General features: G+C 43.7%; 1 protein-coding gene across 1 annotated transcript; it reads left to right on the top strand.

Annotated features, from left to right (window-relative positions):
• The first annotated feature begins 1,444 nt into the window (after positions 1–1,444).
• Positions 1,445–5,252, top strand: LOC125542912 (hexokinase-8). The gene is made up of 9 exons (XM_048706136.2): positions 1,445–1,877; positions 2,553–2,703; positions 2,797–2,979; positions 3,208–3,282; positions 3,380–3,535; positions 3,657–3,755; positions 3,828–3,958; positions 4,426–4,507; positions 4,684–5,252. Exons 1-9 carry the CDS (start codon positions 1,708–1,710, stop codon positions 5,014–5,016), a joined length of 1,380 nt encoding a protein of 459 aa, XP_048562093.2. The 5' UTR covers positions 1,445–1,707; the 3' UTR covers positions 5,017–5,252.
• Positions 5,253–19,446: the final 14,194 nt, after the last annotated feature.

The following is a 19,446-nucleotide window of genomic DNA, read 5'->3' as shown; positions in this document are numbered from 1 at the left end:
TTAATCAAGCAGGACGTAGGGTTTTACCTCCATCGAGAGGGCCCGAACCTGGGTAAAAACATCGTGTCCCTCGTCTCCTGTTACCATCCGCCTAGACGCACAGTTCGGGACCCCCTACCCGAGATCCGCCGGTTTTGACACCGACACTGACATCTAGCCGCAACCTCCCACAAAAGTAAAAGTTCTGGTGGCCGTCGGCGCGACCGGCCAAATGTCATATTCTTTGGCGGCCCGCTCGGCGAATTGGAAGGGTCTGAGCCAAAGCTTCTCATGGGTGTGCCGGACTGTGATCTGGGCCACCCGTGTCCCCCATGCCCGCTGCCACATGCCGATGTACGGTCTCATTGCGGCGGCGGAGCTGGGAGGTCGGGGAAGCCGGAGAGCCTGCCGTGGGAGGCAGATGGGGCGACGCTCAAGGAATAGTTGTGATGATGGCAGGAGGCAGACGGGTCAGCGCTGCGCTCGTGGTGGCGCGGATCCACTCTGCGGATGGGTGGCGAGGAGGGACAGCCATGGGATCTGGCCATGGCGGCAAGGGTCGGTGTACGAGAGCGATGGGGGGGGGGCTCGCCGATGACATGAAGGCGACAGGGGATTTGGGGGGGGGGGAGAGGCAAAGAAGCATGTGGTGCTTTTACTCCACGACGGAAAAGTCGAGTAAGTTTAGATGCTCAGCAAGGTGAGGAGTAAAATATATACTCCACTATAGGAGTTACGGGATAAGTTAAGTCCTGGTTAGAGAAGTAAGGCCGGATTTTTTTTTACTTCTCTAACCGTTTTAGGATCAGCTAGAGATGCTCCAATCCTTATCAAGGTCCTTCACATACATTATAGGAATAAGAGCGACACTACTAATAGCCACATCAACAACACAGTTAACTTGCAGATCCATCTTCTAAGAATCTGACCCACTCATTACCAGTGCTTCGCTGGTGCACTCGGGCCGTCTTTAGTTTCATCTGGTATGCGTGTTCTTTGTCAGTCGTTGTTCTTGCGCTACTCGTTCCGCTTCAGCATGCTTGGCCATAGCATGCGTGCGACGTTGCATTCGGGACATAACAGCCGACAACGCCAATCATCACATGAGAGACATCATCTCACCGACCGCTCGCTGTTATGATCCACCAATCGACATTTTTTTGAACGAGCAAGCCAATTAGGTTGGGGACAACCGATTCAGGGATTCCTAGTCTGGGTTGGTTCAATCATGCATGGGACGCGGCTAACACTAGCGTCCAGACCTGGATATGGTTCACAATAGCGGCCAGTCTGGACGCTGTTACTCATAGCGTCCTTCTCATTTTTCAAAATTTCAGGTTACCTTTACCAGTTTTGGAATAATTGAATTATCATTTATTTTTAATAAAAAAAATCTGTGCTGCGCGGTTCCCGAAGAGGTAGAACTGAACGACAACGCACGAGCCAGAGCCAACCTTTCCCCGCCGCTCCACCGAGCGGATCGAAAAGATGAGCGCTCCCAGCCAAATCTCACGTGTCACGCCACCATCCCTGCTCGTCTCGCCGAATTTCACGTGCCGCCACCCCATTCCTGCCCCCCGCCTTTCCCCTGAGCTCTCAAATCTTCTTCCTTGGGCGGTCGAATATTTTGTCCCCTCAGCTGTCGTCGACTCCAAACTCCCCGCTAACTGTTTCAGTCCAGTCGTTTCCCCTTGACCTGCCTTTGGGGGATTGGGAGCGCCGTCGGCAATGGCGGAGCAGCAGGTGGTGGCGGACCTCCGAGAGAAGTCTGCCACGCCGCCGTCGCTGCTGCGCGACGTGGCGGCGGCGATGGCCGACGAGATGTGCGCCGGGCTGGAGATGGAGGGTGGGAGCAGGGTCAAGATGCTGCTCTCCTACGTTGACAAGCTCCCCACCGGGTTAGTTGCTATGTACTCCAGCTCTCGCTTCTTGTCTGTTTGTTAATCACAGGAAGCGTTTGGTCTTTCAGTTCTTGTGTTCATGCTCACTGAAAATGTCAGCCTATTGACAGTAGACAGTTAGTTTCTGTGTCACATCTTAGTATCTTACTGTGGAGAAAGTAGCAAGGTGTTGTTTAACTTGAATCAGTTGATGTTTGATGGAGTACATGTACATTATTAAAGACTATGGTCCTATGAATCAAGCATAGGATGGGATATATCAGTTTGGAACTAGTAGAAAATAGAAACGTGGCATCCTTATCATCTTTACAGCATTATAATAAGACCAAAATAAGTTAATCATTTGACTGATCTCATGGATGTCGGACATATCGGTCATGAGAAACTAGAGATACTAGCTCCTTATTATGTTCATAACAATATAATATAATATCATCCATTTCGGTGTTATTTTATCGGGATTCAGGTTAACTGATTGATAGATATAATGGTGTGTGACTCCTGCCACTTGTTGGCTTTATTAATTTATAATAAAGATGGGCACCCGATGCCTTTGGTCCAAAAAAAAAGATTTAATGGTAAAGACAGCTGATTTCAGTTGGCAATTTTATGTTTGACCGGTGAACACCATAAGAACTATTTGACTGCTTACTTTTGTGCTACTAAATTTAGGAGAGAGGAAGGTTTGTTCTATGGACTGGACCTAGGAGGGACAAACTTCCGTGTCTTGAAGGTACAGCTAGGTGGCAATGATAAGCATGTCATTAGCCGCGAGTCCAGAGAAGTCGCCATCCCACCACATTTGATGTCAGGGAGCTCCTCTGTATGTTTTTATATGCTTAATTCGACAACTTTGATTTGAATTGTTGTCATTCTTTAATTTATTATTTGATTATGTTCATTCTCCATTTTGCAGGAATTGTTTGGTTTCATTGCTTCTGAATTAGCCAAGTTTGTGGCTGATGAAGAGAAGGGTACTAGCTTGTCAAATGGGAAGACACGGGAACTAGGATTCACATTTTCTTTCCCAGTGAGGCAACGGTCTGTTGCATCGGGTACCCTTGTCAAGTGGACAAAGGCATTTTCTATAGAAGATGCTGTAAGAATTCCTTGTGCTTACATACCCAGCATATTTGTACATCGTATCATGTAACGATGTCGCCAAATACGGCTGTTTGAAGCCCGCATCATCATTTGATTCTAAACCATAGTGGATAAAGAATTCTGGGAATCGTATCAGTAAACTATGTTTATCATAAAAAATCAAATACTTAACTGTCTATAGACGGGTCTTCCTTTGAATTAATCTCTTTCTCACTCATATCAGGTAGGTAAAGATGTAGTTGCTGAACTGCAAACAGCTATGCAGAAGCAAGGTCTAGACATGCATGTGGCCGCACTAGTAAGTGTTTGAGAAGTTTATATTGCACTGTTTCTAATATAATCTAGTTGTCACCTCATAAGAAATTTCTCGTTCTAAGAGATTATTGCCGAAATAGATTAATGACGCTGTTGGGACATTGGCTGGAGCCAGATACTATGATGAAGATGTCGTCGCAGGTGTGATATTTGGCACTGGCACAAATGCTGCTTATGTTGAGAAGGCAAATGCTATACCAAAATGGGAAGGAGAGCTGCCTAGTTCAGGACAAATGGTGAGGTTTAAAGGTCATAACCTTTCACTTCAAACCTAGTGGTGCTCAAGGATATGTTTGGATTTTTCTGAACTAATTTGTTGTTTCTAAGTTATTTGTGCGATGTCTTCTCGTATACCAGGTCATTAATATGGAATGGGGTAATTTCTATTCGTGTCATCTTCCAGTAACTGAATATGATCAAGCATTAGATAATGAAAGCTTAAATCCAGGAGAGCAGGCAAGTTTATTTTATAGTCTGCCTGTTCTTGCTGTTGAGCATTGGCTCAATCGTATACTTTGGTTCTTTCAGATCTACGAGAAGTTAACCTCAGGAATGTATTTAGGTGAAATTGTAAGGAGGGTCTTGCTTAAACTGTCCTTGCAATCTGCCATTTTCGGTGAAATTGACCACACTAAGCTCAAAACTCATTTCCATCTCCGGTACGTTGTTTCCCTAGCCTTGTGCAGTCGATACTCTAATGTGTATGTAGTCATAAAGAATTTTTATCTTGTTGATGACCTGGAATTCAGGGTTTCTTTCAAATGCATACCTCTGTTAATGCTTGGTGTTCTTAATCTCCTAATCAAACAGACCATTCATTAACTGTAGCAAGTCCTGCCAAATTTTGAACTTGACATGTGCTGATAAAATCTGGCTTAATGCTGCATACATGACTCAAGGATTTGATTCAAGTGCATGTTATTGTTGATGCGCATCAGCTTTAATCTTCTAATAAACAGACCATTCATTAACCATGGCAAAATGCTACTCCCTCCAATCCATAATAAGTGTCACAGTTTTGAACTAACCTTAGTTCAAAACCGCGACACTTATTTTGGATCAGAGGGAGCACTCCCAAATTCAAACTTGGCATGTGCTGATAAATCTGGTTTTACGTTGTACGCAGGACTCCGCATATTTCTGCAATGCACCATGACGACATGCCCGATCTGAAGACAGTGGAAGAAAAACTGAAGGAAATCCTAGAGGTATGCTGACTTTGTGAGCATTGCACGGCGGTCATACTGAAAACGTTATACTAGTTCTATGCACACATTGAAGGTGATATGGTAAGGCTGTGTGCATCGCTTGATGCAGAGGCGAGGATGTTGCCCTCTTTTTGAAAATAATTAAATTGAAGTGAGATGGTATGCATGCCCTCCAGATTGCAGGCACGTCCTTAGAGACGCGGAAAATGGTTGTTGAAATCTGCGACATTGTAGCAAGAAGGGCGGCCCGGCTGGCTGCTGCGGGCCTTGCAGGGATCCTCAAGAAGCTCGGGAGGGATGGCTCCGTCGACAAGCGCCGGTCGGTCATCGCCATCGACGGAGGACTGTTCGAACACTACTCCAAGTTCAGCAAATGCTTGGAAACTACTCTAAATGAACTGCTAGGGGAGTCATCGAAGTTCATAGTCGTCAAGCATGCGGATGATGGCTCGGGGATAGGGGCTGCCCTGATTGCTGCTTCCCAATCTCAATACAGAAATGTTGAATAACAGTAGGCAAGCTAGGTTGCCACACATTTTATGTCCCCATTTCAGGGGTGAAGGATAAACGGCGCCTAATTCTCCAGCATGTACACTTAAGAGTTTACCCATGTTGGAACTGTAAGGGGTCCATGACCGAAATGAGGCTTAGATGAGGTCACCTTGTACAGTTAAAATAAAAGGGAACCTGAGGACTCATGAATCTGCAACTATCTTTTTAAATCACAAGTTTTTTTTAATTAAAAGTACCGTCTTTCCGTCCTATGTTTTTTGTGGAATTTAACTGTTTGGTAGTACAAAATTCAGGTCAAATTCCTACGCTCCAAACTGGCCCGTTGCACTATTGCTCATGGACAAGGTTAATTTGTGAACACTGGAAGTTAAAAAGCTCATCAAACTGACATACTATGTACTACTAAAAGGCCAAAAGTTGTGGTGATAAAGAAGAGGACAGCGACCCAATCAGACAAGTTTGAGACAAGTGCTGGTGGAAGGCTGAAGTTGTGGCGATCAGGATAACGACTTGAGCAGTGAAGGAATCTCTACCCCGCACTAAATTTAGCACGTACAATAATGGAGAAACATGTCGATCGTACCTCTGTAACCGACGTAACGGTTCTAAATCAAACCATCCATGTCGATTGTTCATGGCCCAATTCGGTGATACTTGTACAAAACTACAACAACTTCTAAACTGGATATCAATACCACCCATTCTATGGTAATTTTTTTTTCTTTTGAGATGGCTACGGCGACTTGGATGGTACTGCATGATTATTGGTCGGCGCACTGTAATCTAGATATCGACATCTTAGACTGTATAAGAGCAGCCATAGTAAGGGATATGTGCCATGATAGTGTGCGTCATTGTTATGCCCGGCGTGCTCCATAAAGGTTGCAGTGGCCAAAGATCCAGACAAAACTATTGACAGGATCTTTATAAAGGCACTACTACTGCTGCTGCTGTTGTTTGAATTGTATCATTTCCTATGCAGAGCATGATCATTTGAAAAGTTTGCATACATGCCATGGCAGAGTGAATAACTGCAATGGAAAGTCCATACCTTTTGTAATTACACAAACATCAACATTGCCTCCACTACCCAAGTCACTGCAAATACCACCTCAAATTGCTGCAGAAACAAGCTGTATTGCTTCTCTCTGAAAAAGGAACACGATGATCATGCAAGTGACAGAGGTGTTTACAGCTATGATCGTCAGAATCAGCATATGCAATAAAGGAATGCATCCTCTCAATAATCCAATATGTTTGTGGGAAAAAAAAGTGTCAACAGTTTGACACATAATAGTACAGGACGCATGAGCAAGAAAATACAATGTAGAGTGCAGTGGCGCTCACTGTCAGTGTCAGGCCTCCTTCGTGTTTTGATTCAAATACTGACAGTGCAGCAAAGGAAACCATAAGCCCGCTGTGGCCGTCTTATGAGCAGAAAGAAAGAAAAGTAACATTCAGATAGCACAGATCTGCTCCCATATTTCATTCTTTATGCTTTGGCACGAGCGGGATCTCCTTTGTTTCAAAAAGTGTGTTCGCAAAATATTGACAATACAGAAACATTCACGCCAATTATTTTGTTTTCTGCACTGGACATAAAACCGGATAAGCTTGTCGTATCTGTTATATCCTCCGTATCAGCAGCAGTTCCTTCCAAAGCAATACAGTATATATGTGGTGCCATAAAGTGGATTTTCAAACAGTTCTTGGTAGCGACAATAGGCCCCTCAGTTGCCCTGGTGTCTGCCCCCAAGAGCAACACCGTCCTGGAAAAGGACGTGTCATGAATCATGATCCAAGTTACATGTGCCTCCTTTAATAAGATTGGAAAATACATTTGAAAAGAGTTTCGAGTATGATGTAATATATCCTAATACATTGTAAGTGTAGCGTTGTCAGTTCCCCTGACATATATAATCCTTGGTTCCTCGTTGTAAGTGTATCTAATACATTGTAAGTGTATCTACACTCTATATGGGAAAAAATTACAAAGAAAAAGTCAAAATAGTTCATAAGTTTTTTTTAGGATAAACTTGACTTTCTTTTGCACTAGTATATACATTTTCATGAATAAAAAATTAGCGTTGACTTCAGGGTGAAAAACAAATAAATTATTTGCTATTACACTATCTTGGCTGAAAATTTATTCTTTTTATGAAGTTGAAGGGATATTTTTTTCTTTTTGTGGATTTTTTTTCACAAGTACAATAGAAGATCGAGTTTATTTCAAAAAATACTTTTAGTTTTTTTGAATTTTTATTTAATTACTATTTTTTTCATATAGGGTATAGATACACCCATAGACCAAACGCCGGCATCCCTATGTGGGCATCTTTTTTAGCTCATCTTGACTTCTTGATGTCCACGTCTGCATCCCTATGCGGGCATCTTTTTTTTAGCTCATCTTGAATTCTTGATGTCCATGGTGGAAGAACCAGTCAAACGATGGATTGCAAAATTGAGAAATATATATTCAGGTGGGGAGCTCCCCCTGTTGTGGGAGCAAGTCTGACAGTAAGAACAGGGGGTACATAGGAGGAGGCAAGGTCCTAGCTACGACGAGGTTGTGCACGCAAGGTTTACGAGTTCAGTCCCTTCTCGGAGGAAGTAATAGCCCTACGTCTCGGTGCCCGGGGGCTTGGTCGACTGGATATGCGTGAAAGTTACAGGGGGTGCGAACCCTTGTGCCTGAGGAGGGGGGGGGGCTTATATAGAGTGTGCCAGACCTCTCTAGCCCTCCGTTACACAGGGTTCAATGTACATTAAGACAGGGCGTTACTGGTAACGCTAGCTATAAAGGACTATAAATGATCTTTAAGAGTACGGAGTGAACGCCTGACCGTTGCCATCCTGGGGTGGCTTTAGATCTTCTGTTCTTCCGAGTGATTCTTTGTGTGGTTGAATGTCTGTATCTTGGTCGAGTGGAATTGGGATATCCGAGTGGTATATCTGGTCGAGTGGATTGCACTCCAATGAGATTTCAGTCGGTATCTTCTGTTGTCTCTTGAATGTACTTGACTTTAGGGCAGTATCCTTGGGTAAGGTGTCTAGGTCAGGCCTATGACCCTACCCTAGGTACGTGTCATCGTCATTAGCCCCCGAATGGATTGAGGTCCGAGTGAAGAAGAGTTGAAGTTGGTTCCGACTCGATTCTGTGCTTCGGAGGCATTTCACTGGAGTCTGGAAATCATGCTGAGGCTTCAACCTTATTTCAGTCGCCTTGATCGATTCAGAGGTCGTCGAGTGAACTATACTGACAATCTTCGAGTGTTGTTATGGTGCTAGATCTTCGGCGCGATTGGTTGCTCTGCGGTTTCCAGATCTCACGGGATTCGAAATTTTTGAGAAGCGCACGAGACGGAGCGTGCCGCAGTAATCGGAGTGGGTAGATAGGGGCGCCTAGATTTTCATGCCGCCTTTTTCGCCACGTATCGGGTGAGCGACTGTTGCGGGATTTGATAGGATTTCTCGGGCCCATGGGTCAACCACTTGGAAGTAGGCCCATAAAAGGCGTCGAGGCCGATGCGTTTGCACAGTGCGCCTCATTCTCTTTCTTCTTCCTCTGCTTCTCCATCGCATCCTCCTCCACTCTCGCCGCCGCCGCTTTGCTCGTGCACTCTCCGCCGTAATGGGAAGGATAAGACGGTAGCCTTGGAGTGCGCGAAGAAGGCGACGGCGACGGCGAAGGGCAAGAAGACGGCCCGAGGGACGTCATCGCGATTCGGTCTGCCGCCGGGCTGGATCCAGTGAGACTGGATCCACTCCACCATCGAGTGGGATGACCTCGAGAAGATCGTTGAGGACGGCCTGATTGCTGACAAGTCTTGGAGATTGCCGGAGGGGGAATCTGAGCCCCAATCATGCGAGGGTGAGCGTGTCCTCCTCACCACCCATGTCGACCAAGGTTTCTCTCTTCCTCGCACCCATTCTTTAGGGGTTTCTTGAACTTTTTTGGTGCCCAGATCCACCATTTCCCTCCAAACACCATCACGTATCTTGCTGCGTTTATCTTGATGTGCGAAAACTTCCTGGGTTATCAACCACACCGGGGCTTGTTCAAACACATATTTACTTGTCGCTCCCAGTCGGTAAAGAAGGCAAATCCTAGTGACGAAAAGACCTATGTGATCCAGATGTGTGGGGGTTTAGGAATTCAAACTAGGGGTAGGAGCACGTTTCCTTCTATGACCCTTCCCGAGTCAGTTCGGGGATGGCAGTCGACCTGGTTCTACTGCAAGGACGTCCCGACTCCTGGTCAGTCGACCGGTCTCCCCCCTTTCACTATGGAGCGACTTCGCCAACCCTCTTCATTGACTGTGACCCCAGAGGAGAAGGGCGAGGTGTCTCTTTTAGTCGACCAGGTTGTTAACTTAGTCCGGGAGGGTGTGACCGGAATGGATCTGTTGGAGGTGTTCCTCAGTTGACGCATTCAGCCCCTTCAAGCTCGAGACCACATGATGTGGATGTATTCAGGCCCTGGAGACACCGCTCGGGTCCACCCAGAGGAGGTCGCCGAGGAGACGGTGGCTCAGTGGCTGCAAAGCATCACCGGGAACAAGGACAACCCAAGGGGGTCCAGGAGAGTCCAGTCATTCGACACCAACCGCGAGCCCAAAATTCTGAGTGCTTTCTTCTTTTGATCTGTAGTTACTCTTGAATCTAATTGGCTTTTGTTGACTTGTGTTTTGCAGATTTATACCAAGATGATTCGATGCCAAATGGGGAACAGCTCCAGGAGGGAGAGGAGAGCACAGACGAAAGTGGCGACTGGCAATCCGGAGATGGCAGTGACGATGATAGTGACAACTCGGACGGCATCGAAGAGGTCGAATCGCCGCCCCGCTCAGAACGTCGATCCAAACAGTCCCAAGATCCTGCAGGTGGACGCGGCAAGGCAGCTCCTCCAAGCATACAAGTGCAAAAGCGCGCTCGGACTTCGTCTCCAGAACCGTTGGAGAAGGCCCCTAAGCAGCCTAAGGTTGTCCCGCCGAAGACTCGGAAGACCCTGCCCAAGATCAAGGTGGATGTTCCTGTTGCTTATGTGTAAGTGTTTGCTTCTCCTCTTTGTCTTTTCTGCTATTGTCGACTCATCTACTTGCTTGACCGAGTGAGTTTTTGGAACTTTCAGTGCGGCTACTTCTGGGACGTCCATGAATATTGACAAGGAGCAAGATGACGAGGAGACTGCAGATGCAGCCACTTCTCGAGCAGGTATAACTCCACAGCCTTGCCCTCACTTTGTCAATTGTTCTGTCGGTCGACCGAACTCTTACGGTCGAGTGTTTTGTAGCGCCACCAAATGTTATTGAACTTCCAGATGACGATGACCATGAAGACGTGCCACAGAAGAACACAGGAAGAAAGGACAGGACTTCGAGCAGGAGGGTGTCTGCAATCAAGGTGTCTCAGTCGACTTCAGCGCTAGAACCAGTCGTCCAGCAATCCGGAGATCCAATTCGGGCTTCTGTTTCTTTTGCCGATCCTGTGTCGACTGATCATCCTTCTGCATCGACTGCTCAAGTCCTTGCTCCGTCTGTGCAACTCCATGCTTCAGATCCCCTGGCTGCCTCATCTGTTCCACCAACTCTGCTCTTTGTTACCCATCATGTCCCAGAGGACCAAGTAAGCGCTGCTAAGGAAGCCATACGCCAAGAAGGCCATATGATGGAGCAAATGAAGGTGGTGCATGAGGCCAGCAAGGCTACCTACGATGCCAGCTCTGCCCTTCAAACCAACGTCCATGTGAGTTGATTTCCGACTGGTCTTTAGCTTGATCTTTGCTCTGTTAGGATATGGTACTTGAAAGCTGCTGCTTTACTATTCGTAAGATGTCCGTGGATGAGCGTTTTCAAACCTTATGTGCATCTGTAATGAATTTGCACCTTGCATCTGTACACCCACTGGGTGTCTTCTTTCGCTTTGTAGCTTTTCCAGTTGAATCAACCAGCTTGTGTCGAGTGAACTCTTGAACTAGTGGGGGCATGCCGAGTGCACCCACTGGGTGTAGTCCCCGAGACCGCCGTCGAATGTTTGATTCGACGGGGGTCTTTCCAAATAGTTATTTCTCCACGGGAGCCTTAGAACTTGTTTGCATGTAGAATATTCACTCGGCTTTAGACGGATCGCGTCGAGTGAACTCCGAGCCAGTGGGGGCACGCTAAGTGCACTCACTGGGTGTAGTCCCCGAGACTGCGGTCGACTGCTGGCTGTCGGCGGTGGTCTGAGCACAAATGTTGTTGTCGTTTTACTCCTTCCACTCAGGTTGGACGGGCCATGTCGAGTGGGGAAGTCGAACTAGTGGGGGCACGCCAAGTGCACCCACTAGGTGTAGTCCCCGAGACTACTGTTGAATGTTTGATTTGGCAGTAGTCTTAGAACTCTTTTTGTCGTAATAACCTGAACTTGCATCTTATCACTCAGAAGCCATCGGTCTTTATTTCTGTCGACTGACGTACCTTGTTCGTTGACTGCAGAAATCTTGTGAGTTTGGAGCCCAGTTTGCTGAATTGGAGAGGAAACAAATTCAACTCAACCTTGAGCTGGAGCTGGCCAAGGAAAATTTGAAGAAGGCCCAAGACGAACCAGCCATCATGGGAGGTAACAATTCTGTCGACTGTTAGTCTTGGCACCTTTTCTTTTCGATCTTTAAACCGAGTGACTCCACTTGAATAGATGTGAGTAGTGAAAATCGTCAACTCCAAGATCGTCTGAAGAATGTTATTTCTTTAGACAAAATGAAGCAGGCTCTGGAGCAGAAGGACCTTGACCTCGCAGCAGCACAGAAAATGGCGCGAGAGAAAATTGAACTTGCTGACAGGAAGCTGGCTTCAGCCGGCAAGTTAGAAGAAGAAAACGCCAAGCTGAAGACTATCGTTGATGAAGCAAACAAATAATTTGTGCAACTGAAGAAGGACAAGGTGGCCTTGACCGACAAAGTCGAAGATCTCACTTGAAGGAGGGACGAACTGGAGACTTATCTGGGAGGCCTTGCCAAGAAGATGTTCCTCATGCTCGAAGGTACTTTCCCTTGTCTGGCTGTTTTGCAACTGACGACTCATCATACGATGATTGAATCATTATTTTTCTGTGCGTGTAGAATTCTGTCAAAATTTCGAGGAAGAGTCTGGGTGGATTGAGACAAATCTGGACCCCATCAACCCCCCCGTCAAGGATGAAGCCGCAATGAACGTGCTGCGACTGGAATCTTGCCTTGCCAGTATTATGGACTACCTTGCTCGACTGAAAGTGGCGGTGTCGTGGATCGACATGGAGCTCTGGCCAGGCGTGACGTTCCAGAATGACCTCGAGTCTCTGATGACTCAACTCAATGAAATCTTTGGCCGAGTGCAGGCATGGAAGAAGTCATATGCTTGCTGCGGTGCTGACGTGGCTCTGTCTCTGGTCCGTGTTCATTGCAAGGAAGTTAGAGAAGAGAAGCTGGGAGCTCTCAAGGTCGCCAACATGAAGAAGCTTCAATTCCAGTCTTTTATGGAGACCTTCATCGATGCTGCCACTCGCATCGCAGATGGAATCGACCTGGATGAGTTCGTCGAGTCAGCTAGCCCTTCTCCTGCCGAGTGAAAAACTTGATAACTTGATTTAATTTGCCTCGGGATGCCGAGTGATCCTGTAATTGTTAAAACTCTTTCGGGCTTGATGCCCGAGTACTTCTGCCGGTGGTTTTGATCCTTCATGGATTTATCCGAACTTGGTTTTTCTTTTGAATGCAGTTGCTTTGTCTTTATCGCCTTCAAATTTCTTGACTCGAGCGAATTGGGAATTATAACTGAAACTCCGAGTGGAAGGGTCATTCTTCACTCGGGGTGGACGTTGTATTTGTGGCGCAACTCCGAGTGCAACCGGACGTTGTACTTGTGGCGTAGCTCCGAGTGCAACCAGACGTTGTACTTGTGTTACAGCTTCGAGGGCATCCAGTCATTGTATTTGTGGCGTAGCTCTAAGTGCAACCAGATGTTGTACTTGTGGCGCAGTGATACGTCCATTTTGCATCATGCTTTTATACCGATATTTATTGCATTATGGACTGTTATTTCACTTTATGTCATAATACTTATGGCTATTCTCTCTTATTTTACAAGGTTTACATAAGGAGGGAGAATGCCGGTAGCTGGAATTCTGGTCTGGAAAAGGAGCAAATATTAGAGACCTATTCTGCGCAACTCCAAAAGTCCTGAAACTCCACGGAATGTCTTAAAAGAAATAAAGAAAAATCCATGCCAAAGATGAAGGCCAGGGGGCCCACACCCTGCTCACGAGGGTGGGGGGCGCGCCCCCCTACCTCGTGGGTCCCCTGGTGGCTCTCCGATGCCCATCTTCTCCTATATGAGGTCTTCCGATGAGAAAAAAATAGGAGGAACTTTTCGGGATGAGACTCCGCCGCCACGAGGCGGAACCTTGGCGGATCCAATCTAGAGCCCCGGCAGAGCTGTTCTGCCGGGGAAACTTCCCTCCCGGAGGGGGAAATCATCACCATCGTCATCACCAACGCTCCTCTTATCGGGAGAGGGCAATCTCCATCAACATCTTCACCAGCACCATCTCATCTCCAAATCCTAGTTCATCTCTTGTATCCAATTCTTGTCTCAAAGTCCGGGATTGGTGCTAGTAGGTTGCTAGTAGTGTTGATTACTCCTTGTAGTTGATGCTAGTTGGTTTATTTGGTGGAAGATCATATGTTCAGATCCTATATGCATATTATTACCCCTCTGATTATGAACATGAATATGCTTTGTGAGTAATTACGTTCGTTCCTGAGGACAAGGGAGAAGTCTTGCTATGAGTAGTCATGTGAATTTGGTATTCGTTTGATATTTTGATAAGATGTATGTTGTCTAGCCTATAGTGGTGTTATGTGAACGTCGACTACATAACACTTCACCATTATCTGGTCCTAGAGGAAGACATTGCGAAGTAATAAGTAGATGATGGGTTGCTAGAGTGACAGAAGCTTAAACCCTAGTTTATGCGTTGCTTCGTAAGGGGCTGATTTGGATCCATATGTTTCATGCTATGGTTAGGTTTACCTTAATACTTTTGTTGTAGTTGCGGATGCTTGCAATAGAGGTTAATCATAAGTGGGATGCTTGTTCAAGTAAGAATAGCACCCAAGCACCGGTCCACCCACATATCAAATTATCAAAGTATCGAACGCGAATCATATGAACGTGATGAAAACTAGCTTGACGATATTCCCATGTGTCCTCGGGAGCGCTTTTCCTATTATAAGAGTTTGTTCCGGCTTGTCCTTTGCTACAAAAGGATTGGGACACCTTGCTGCACTTTATTTACTTTTGTTACTTGTTGCTCGTTACAATCTATCTTATCACAAAACTATCTGTTACCACTTATTTCAGTACTTGCAGAGAATACCTTGCTGAAAACCGCTTATCATTTCCTTCTGCTCCTCGTTGGGTTCGACACTCTTACTTATCGGAAGGACTACGATAGATCCCCTATACTTGTGGGTCATCAAGAATCTTTTCTGGCGCCGTTGCCGGGGAGTGTAGCGCCTTTGGTAGGTGGAATTTGGTAAGGAAAAATTTATATAGTGTGCTGAAATTTACTGTCACTTGTTACTATGGAAAGTAATTCTCTGAGGGGCTTGTTCGGGGTATCTTCACCCCGATCAGTAGAGCAACGAGTTGCTCCTCAACCTACTGAACCTATTGAAAATGAAATTCCTTATGAGTATCCTTCGGGTATGATAGAAAAACTGCTAGCTAATCCTTTTACAGGAGATGGAACAAAGCATCCTGATGATCACTTAATATATGTGGATGAAGTTTATGGATTATTTAAGCTTGCAGGTCTACCCGATGATGTTGCTAAGAAGAAGGTCTTCCCTTTATCTTTGAAGGGAGATGCATTGATATGGTATAGGCTATGTGATGATATGAGATCATGGGACTATAAAAGATTGAAGCTGGAATTTCATCAAAAGTATTACCCTATGCATCTTGTTCATCGTGATCGCAATTATATATATAATTTCTGGCCTCGCGAAGGAGAAAGCATCGCTCAAGCTTGGGGGATGCTTAAATCAATGTTATATTCATGCCCCAATCATGAGCTCTCAAGATAAATAATTATGCAAAGTTTTTATGCTCGGCTTTTTGAAAACAATCGCATCATGCTCGATACTTCTTGTGCTGGCTCTTTTATGATGAATACTATTGAATTCAGATGGAATTTATTGGATAGAATTAAATGCAACTTTGAAGATTGGGACCTCGACGAAGGTAAGGAGTTAGGTATGACACCTAAGTTTGATTGTGTTTAATCTTTTATGGACACCGATATTTTCCGTAAGTTTAGCACTAAATATGGACTTGACTCTGAGATAGTAGCTTCTTTCTGTGAATCTTTTGCTACTTATGTTGATCTCCCTAAGGAGAAGTGGTTTAAATATCATCCTCCCATAGAAGTAAAAGTAGCTGCACCTCTTAAAGTTGAAGAAAAGACTATCACTTATAATGATCCTATTGTTCCTACTTCTTATATTGAGAAACCACCTTTCCCTATTAGAATAAAGGATCATGCTAAAGCTTCAACTGTTGTTCGTAAAAGCAATATTAGAACTTACACACCTCCTGAACAAGTTAAAGTAGAACCTAATATTGCTATTGTTAAAGATCTCTTGTCTGATAATATTGATGGGCATGTTATTCAGTTCGAAGGTGAAACTGCTAGAATTGCTAAACCTTGTGCTAAAGATAAACATAGACCTGTGGTAGGCGTGCCTGTTATTTCTGTTAAAATAGGAGATCATTGTTATCATGGCTTATGTGATATGGGTGCAAGTGCTAGTGTTATACCTCATGACTTATACAAAGAAATTAAGAATGAAATTGCACCTGTTGAGCTAGAAGATATTGATGTTACTATTAAACTTGCTAATAGAGATACTATTGCACCAATTGGAAGTGTTAGAGATGTTGAAGTCTTGTGTGGGAAAACTAAATATCCCGCTGATTTTCTTGTTCTTACTTCTCCGCAAGATAGCTTTTGTCCAATTATATTTGGTAGACCCTTCTTAAATACTGTCAATGCTACCATAGACTGCACTAAGAATATTGTTACTGTTGGCTTGGATGATATGGTTCATGAGTTTAATTTCTCTAAATTTAGAAAACAACATCGTGAGGAAGAATTACCTAGTAAGGATGAAATTATTGGTCTTGCTTATATTGCCGTACCTCCTAGTGATCCTTTAGAACACTATTTGCTAGACCATGAAAATGATATGTTCATGAAAGAAAGAAGGGAAATAGATGAAGTATTCTTTAAACAGGAACCTATTCTGCATCACAATTTGCCTGTTGAAATTTTAGGGGGTCCTCCTCCACCCAAGGGTGATCCCGTGTTTGAGCTTAATCCTTTGCCTGATAATCTTAAATATGCTTATCTTGATGAAAAGAAGATATATCCTGTTATTATTATTGCTAACCTTTCAGAGCATGAAGAAGAAAGATTATTGAAAACTCTGAAGAAGCACCGTGCTGCTATTGGATATACTCTTGATGATCTTAAGGGCATTAGTCCCACTCTATGTCAACATAAAATAAATTTGGAAGCAGATGCCAAACCAGTTCGTGATCCTCAACGATGTCTGAATCCTAAGATGAAAGAAGTGGTAAGAAAAGGAATACTAAAGCTTCTGGAGGCAGGTATAATCTATCCCGTTGCTGATAGTGAGTGGGTAAGTCCCGTCCATTGTGTCCCTAAGAAGGGAGGTATTACTGTTGTTCCTAATGATAAAGATGAATTGATTCCACAAACAATTATCACAGGTTATAGGATGGTAATTGATTTCCGCAAATTAAATAAAGCTACTAAGAAAGATCATTACCCCTTACCTTTTATTGATCAAATGCTAGAAAGGTTATGCAAACATACACACTATTGCTTTCTAGATGGTTATTCTGGTTTCTCTCAAATACCTGTGTCAGCTAGAGATCAATCAAAGACTACTTTTACATGCCCTTTTGGTACCTTTGCTTATAGATGTATGCCTTTTGGTTTATGTAATGCACCTGCTACCTTTCAAAGATGCATGATGGCTATATTCTCTGACTTCTGTGAAAAGATTTGTGAGGTTTTCATGGATGACTTTTCCGTCTATGGTTCCTCTTTTGATGATTGCTTGAGCAATCTTGATCGAGTTTTGCAGAGATGTGAAGAAACTAATCTTGTCTTGAATTGGGAAAAGTGCCACTTTATGGTTAATGAAGGCATTGTCTTGGGGCACAAAGTTTCTGAAAGAGGTATTGAAGTTGATAAAGCCAAGGTTGATGCTATTGAAAAGATGCCATGTCCCAAGGACATCAAAGGTATAAGAAGTTTCCTTGGTCACGCCGGATTTTATAGGAGGTTCATTAAGGACTTCTCAAAAATTTCTCGGCCTCTGACTAATTTATTACAAAAATATATACCATTTGTCTTTGATGATGATTGTGTAGAAGCATTTGAATACTTAAGAAAGCACTAGTCACTGCACCTGTTGTTCAGCCACCTGATTGGAATTTACCCTTTGAAATTATGTGTGATGCTAGTGATTATGCTGTAGGTGCTGTTCTAGGGCAAAGAGTTGATAAGAAATTAAATGTTATTCATCATGCTAGTAAGACTCTAGACAATGCTCAAAGAAATTATGCTACTACTGAAAAAGAACTCTTAGCAGTTGTATTTGCTTGTGATAAGTTCAGATCTTATATTGTTGATTCTAAAGTAACTATTCAAACTGATCATGCTGCTATTAAATATCTTATGGAAAAGAAAGATGCTAAACCTAGACTAATTAGATGGGTTCTCTTGCTACAAGAATTTGATTTGCATATTGTTGATAGAAAGGGAGTTGAGAACCCCGTTGCAGACAACTTATCTAGGTTAGAAAATATTCTTGATGACCCACTACCTATTAATGATAACTTTCCTGATGAACAATTAAATGTTATAAGTACATCTCGTAGTAATCCATGGTATGCTGATTATGCTAATTATATTGTTGCTAAGTTTATACCACCTAGCTTCACATACCAACAAAAGAAAAAGTTCTTCTATGATTTGAGACATTACTTTTGGGATGACCCACATCTTTATAAAGAAGGGGTAGATGGTGTTATTAGACGTTGTGTACCTGAGCATGAACAGGAACAGATCCTACGCAAGTGTCATTCCGAGTCTTATGGAGGACGCCACGCTAGAGATAGAACTGCACATAAGGTATTGCAATATGGTTTTTATTGGCCTACTCTCTTCAAGGATGCCCGTAAGTTTGTCTTGTCTTGTGATGAATGTCAAAGAATTGGTAATATTAGTAGATGTCAAGAAATGCCTATGAATTATTCATTTGTTATTGAACCGTTTGATGTTTGGGGCTTTGATTATATGGGACCTTTTCCTGCCTCTAATGGATACACACATATTCTAATTGCTGTTGATTACGTTACTAAGTGGGTAGAAGCTATTCCAACTAGTAGTGCTGATCATAACACTTCTATTAAAATGCTTAAGGAAGTTATTTTCCTGAGGTTTGGAGTCCCTAGATATTTAATGACTGATGGTGGTTCACACTTTATTCATGGTGCTTTCCGTAAAATGCTTGCTAAATATGATGTTAATCATAGAATTGCATCTCCTTATCACCCACAGTATAGTGGTCAAGTAGAGTTGAGCAATAGAGAGCTCAAATTAATTTTGCAAAAGACTGTTAATAGGTCTAGAAAGAATTGGTCTAAGAAACTTGATGATGCGTTATGGGCTTATAGAACTGCATATAAAAATCCTATGGGTATGTCTCCGTATAAAATGGTCTATGGAAAAGCATGTCACTTACCTCTCGAACTAGAACATAAGGCATATTGGGCTATTAAAGAGCTTAACTATGATTTTAAACTTGCCGGTGAAAAGAGGTTATTTGATATTAGCTCACTTGATGAATGGAGAACCCAAGCTTATGGAAATGCCAAGTTGTTTAAAGAAAAAGTTAAAAGATGGCATGACAAAAGGATACAAAAGCGTGAGTTTAATGTAGGTGATTATGTATTGCTATACAACTCTCGTTTAAGATTTTTTGCAGGAAAACTTCTCTCTAAATGGGAAGGCCCCTATGTTATCGAAGAGGTCTATCGTTCCGGTGCCATCAAAATCAACAACTTCGAGGGCACAAATCCGAAGGTGGTAAATGGTCAAAGAATTAAACATTATATCTCAGGTAATCCCATAAATGTTGAAACCAATATTATTGAAAACGTAACACCGGAAGAATACATAAGGGACACTTTCCGGAACATTTTAGACTCCGAAAAGGAATAGGTATGTGGTACGGTAAGTAAACTGACTCCAAAACAATTTTTAAGGCAATATTTCTCCGTTTTGGAATATTTAGAAAAATAGAAAAATAA

The sequence above is a fragment of the Triticum urartu genome, chromosome 3A, assembly GCF_056163025.1.
Source record: "Triticum urartu cultivar PI428250 chromosome 3A, HENAU_Tu73, whole genome shotgun sequence".
NCBI lineage: Eukaryota > Viridiplantae > Streptophyta > Magnoliopsida > Poales > Poaceae > Triticum > Triticum urartu.
Note: the sequence above shows the minus strand (reverse complement) of the source record. Positions and strands in the feature narration are given on the sequence as shown.

Excerpts from the sequence above, each read along its gene's own strand:
- LOC125542912 (XM_048706136.2), top strand. The coding sequence starts at position 1,708 with ATGGCGGAGCAGCAGGTGGTGGCGGACCTCCGAGAGAAGTCTGCCACG. Across the intron at positions 2,704-2,796 it reads TGATGTCAGGGAGCTCCTCT|GAATTGTTTGGTTTCATTGC; the intron begins GTATGTTTTTAT and ends TCCATTTTGCAG. Across the intron at positions 3,283-3,379 it reads ACATGCATGTGGCCGCACTA|ATTAATGACGCTGTTGGGAC; the intron begins GTAAGTGTTTGA and ends TTGCCGAAATAG.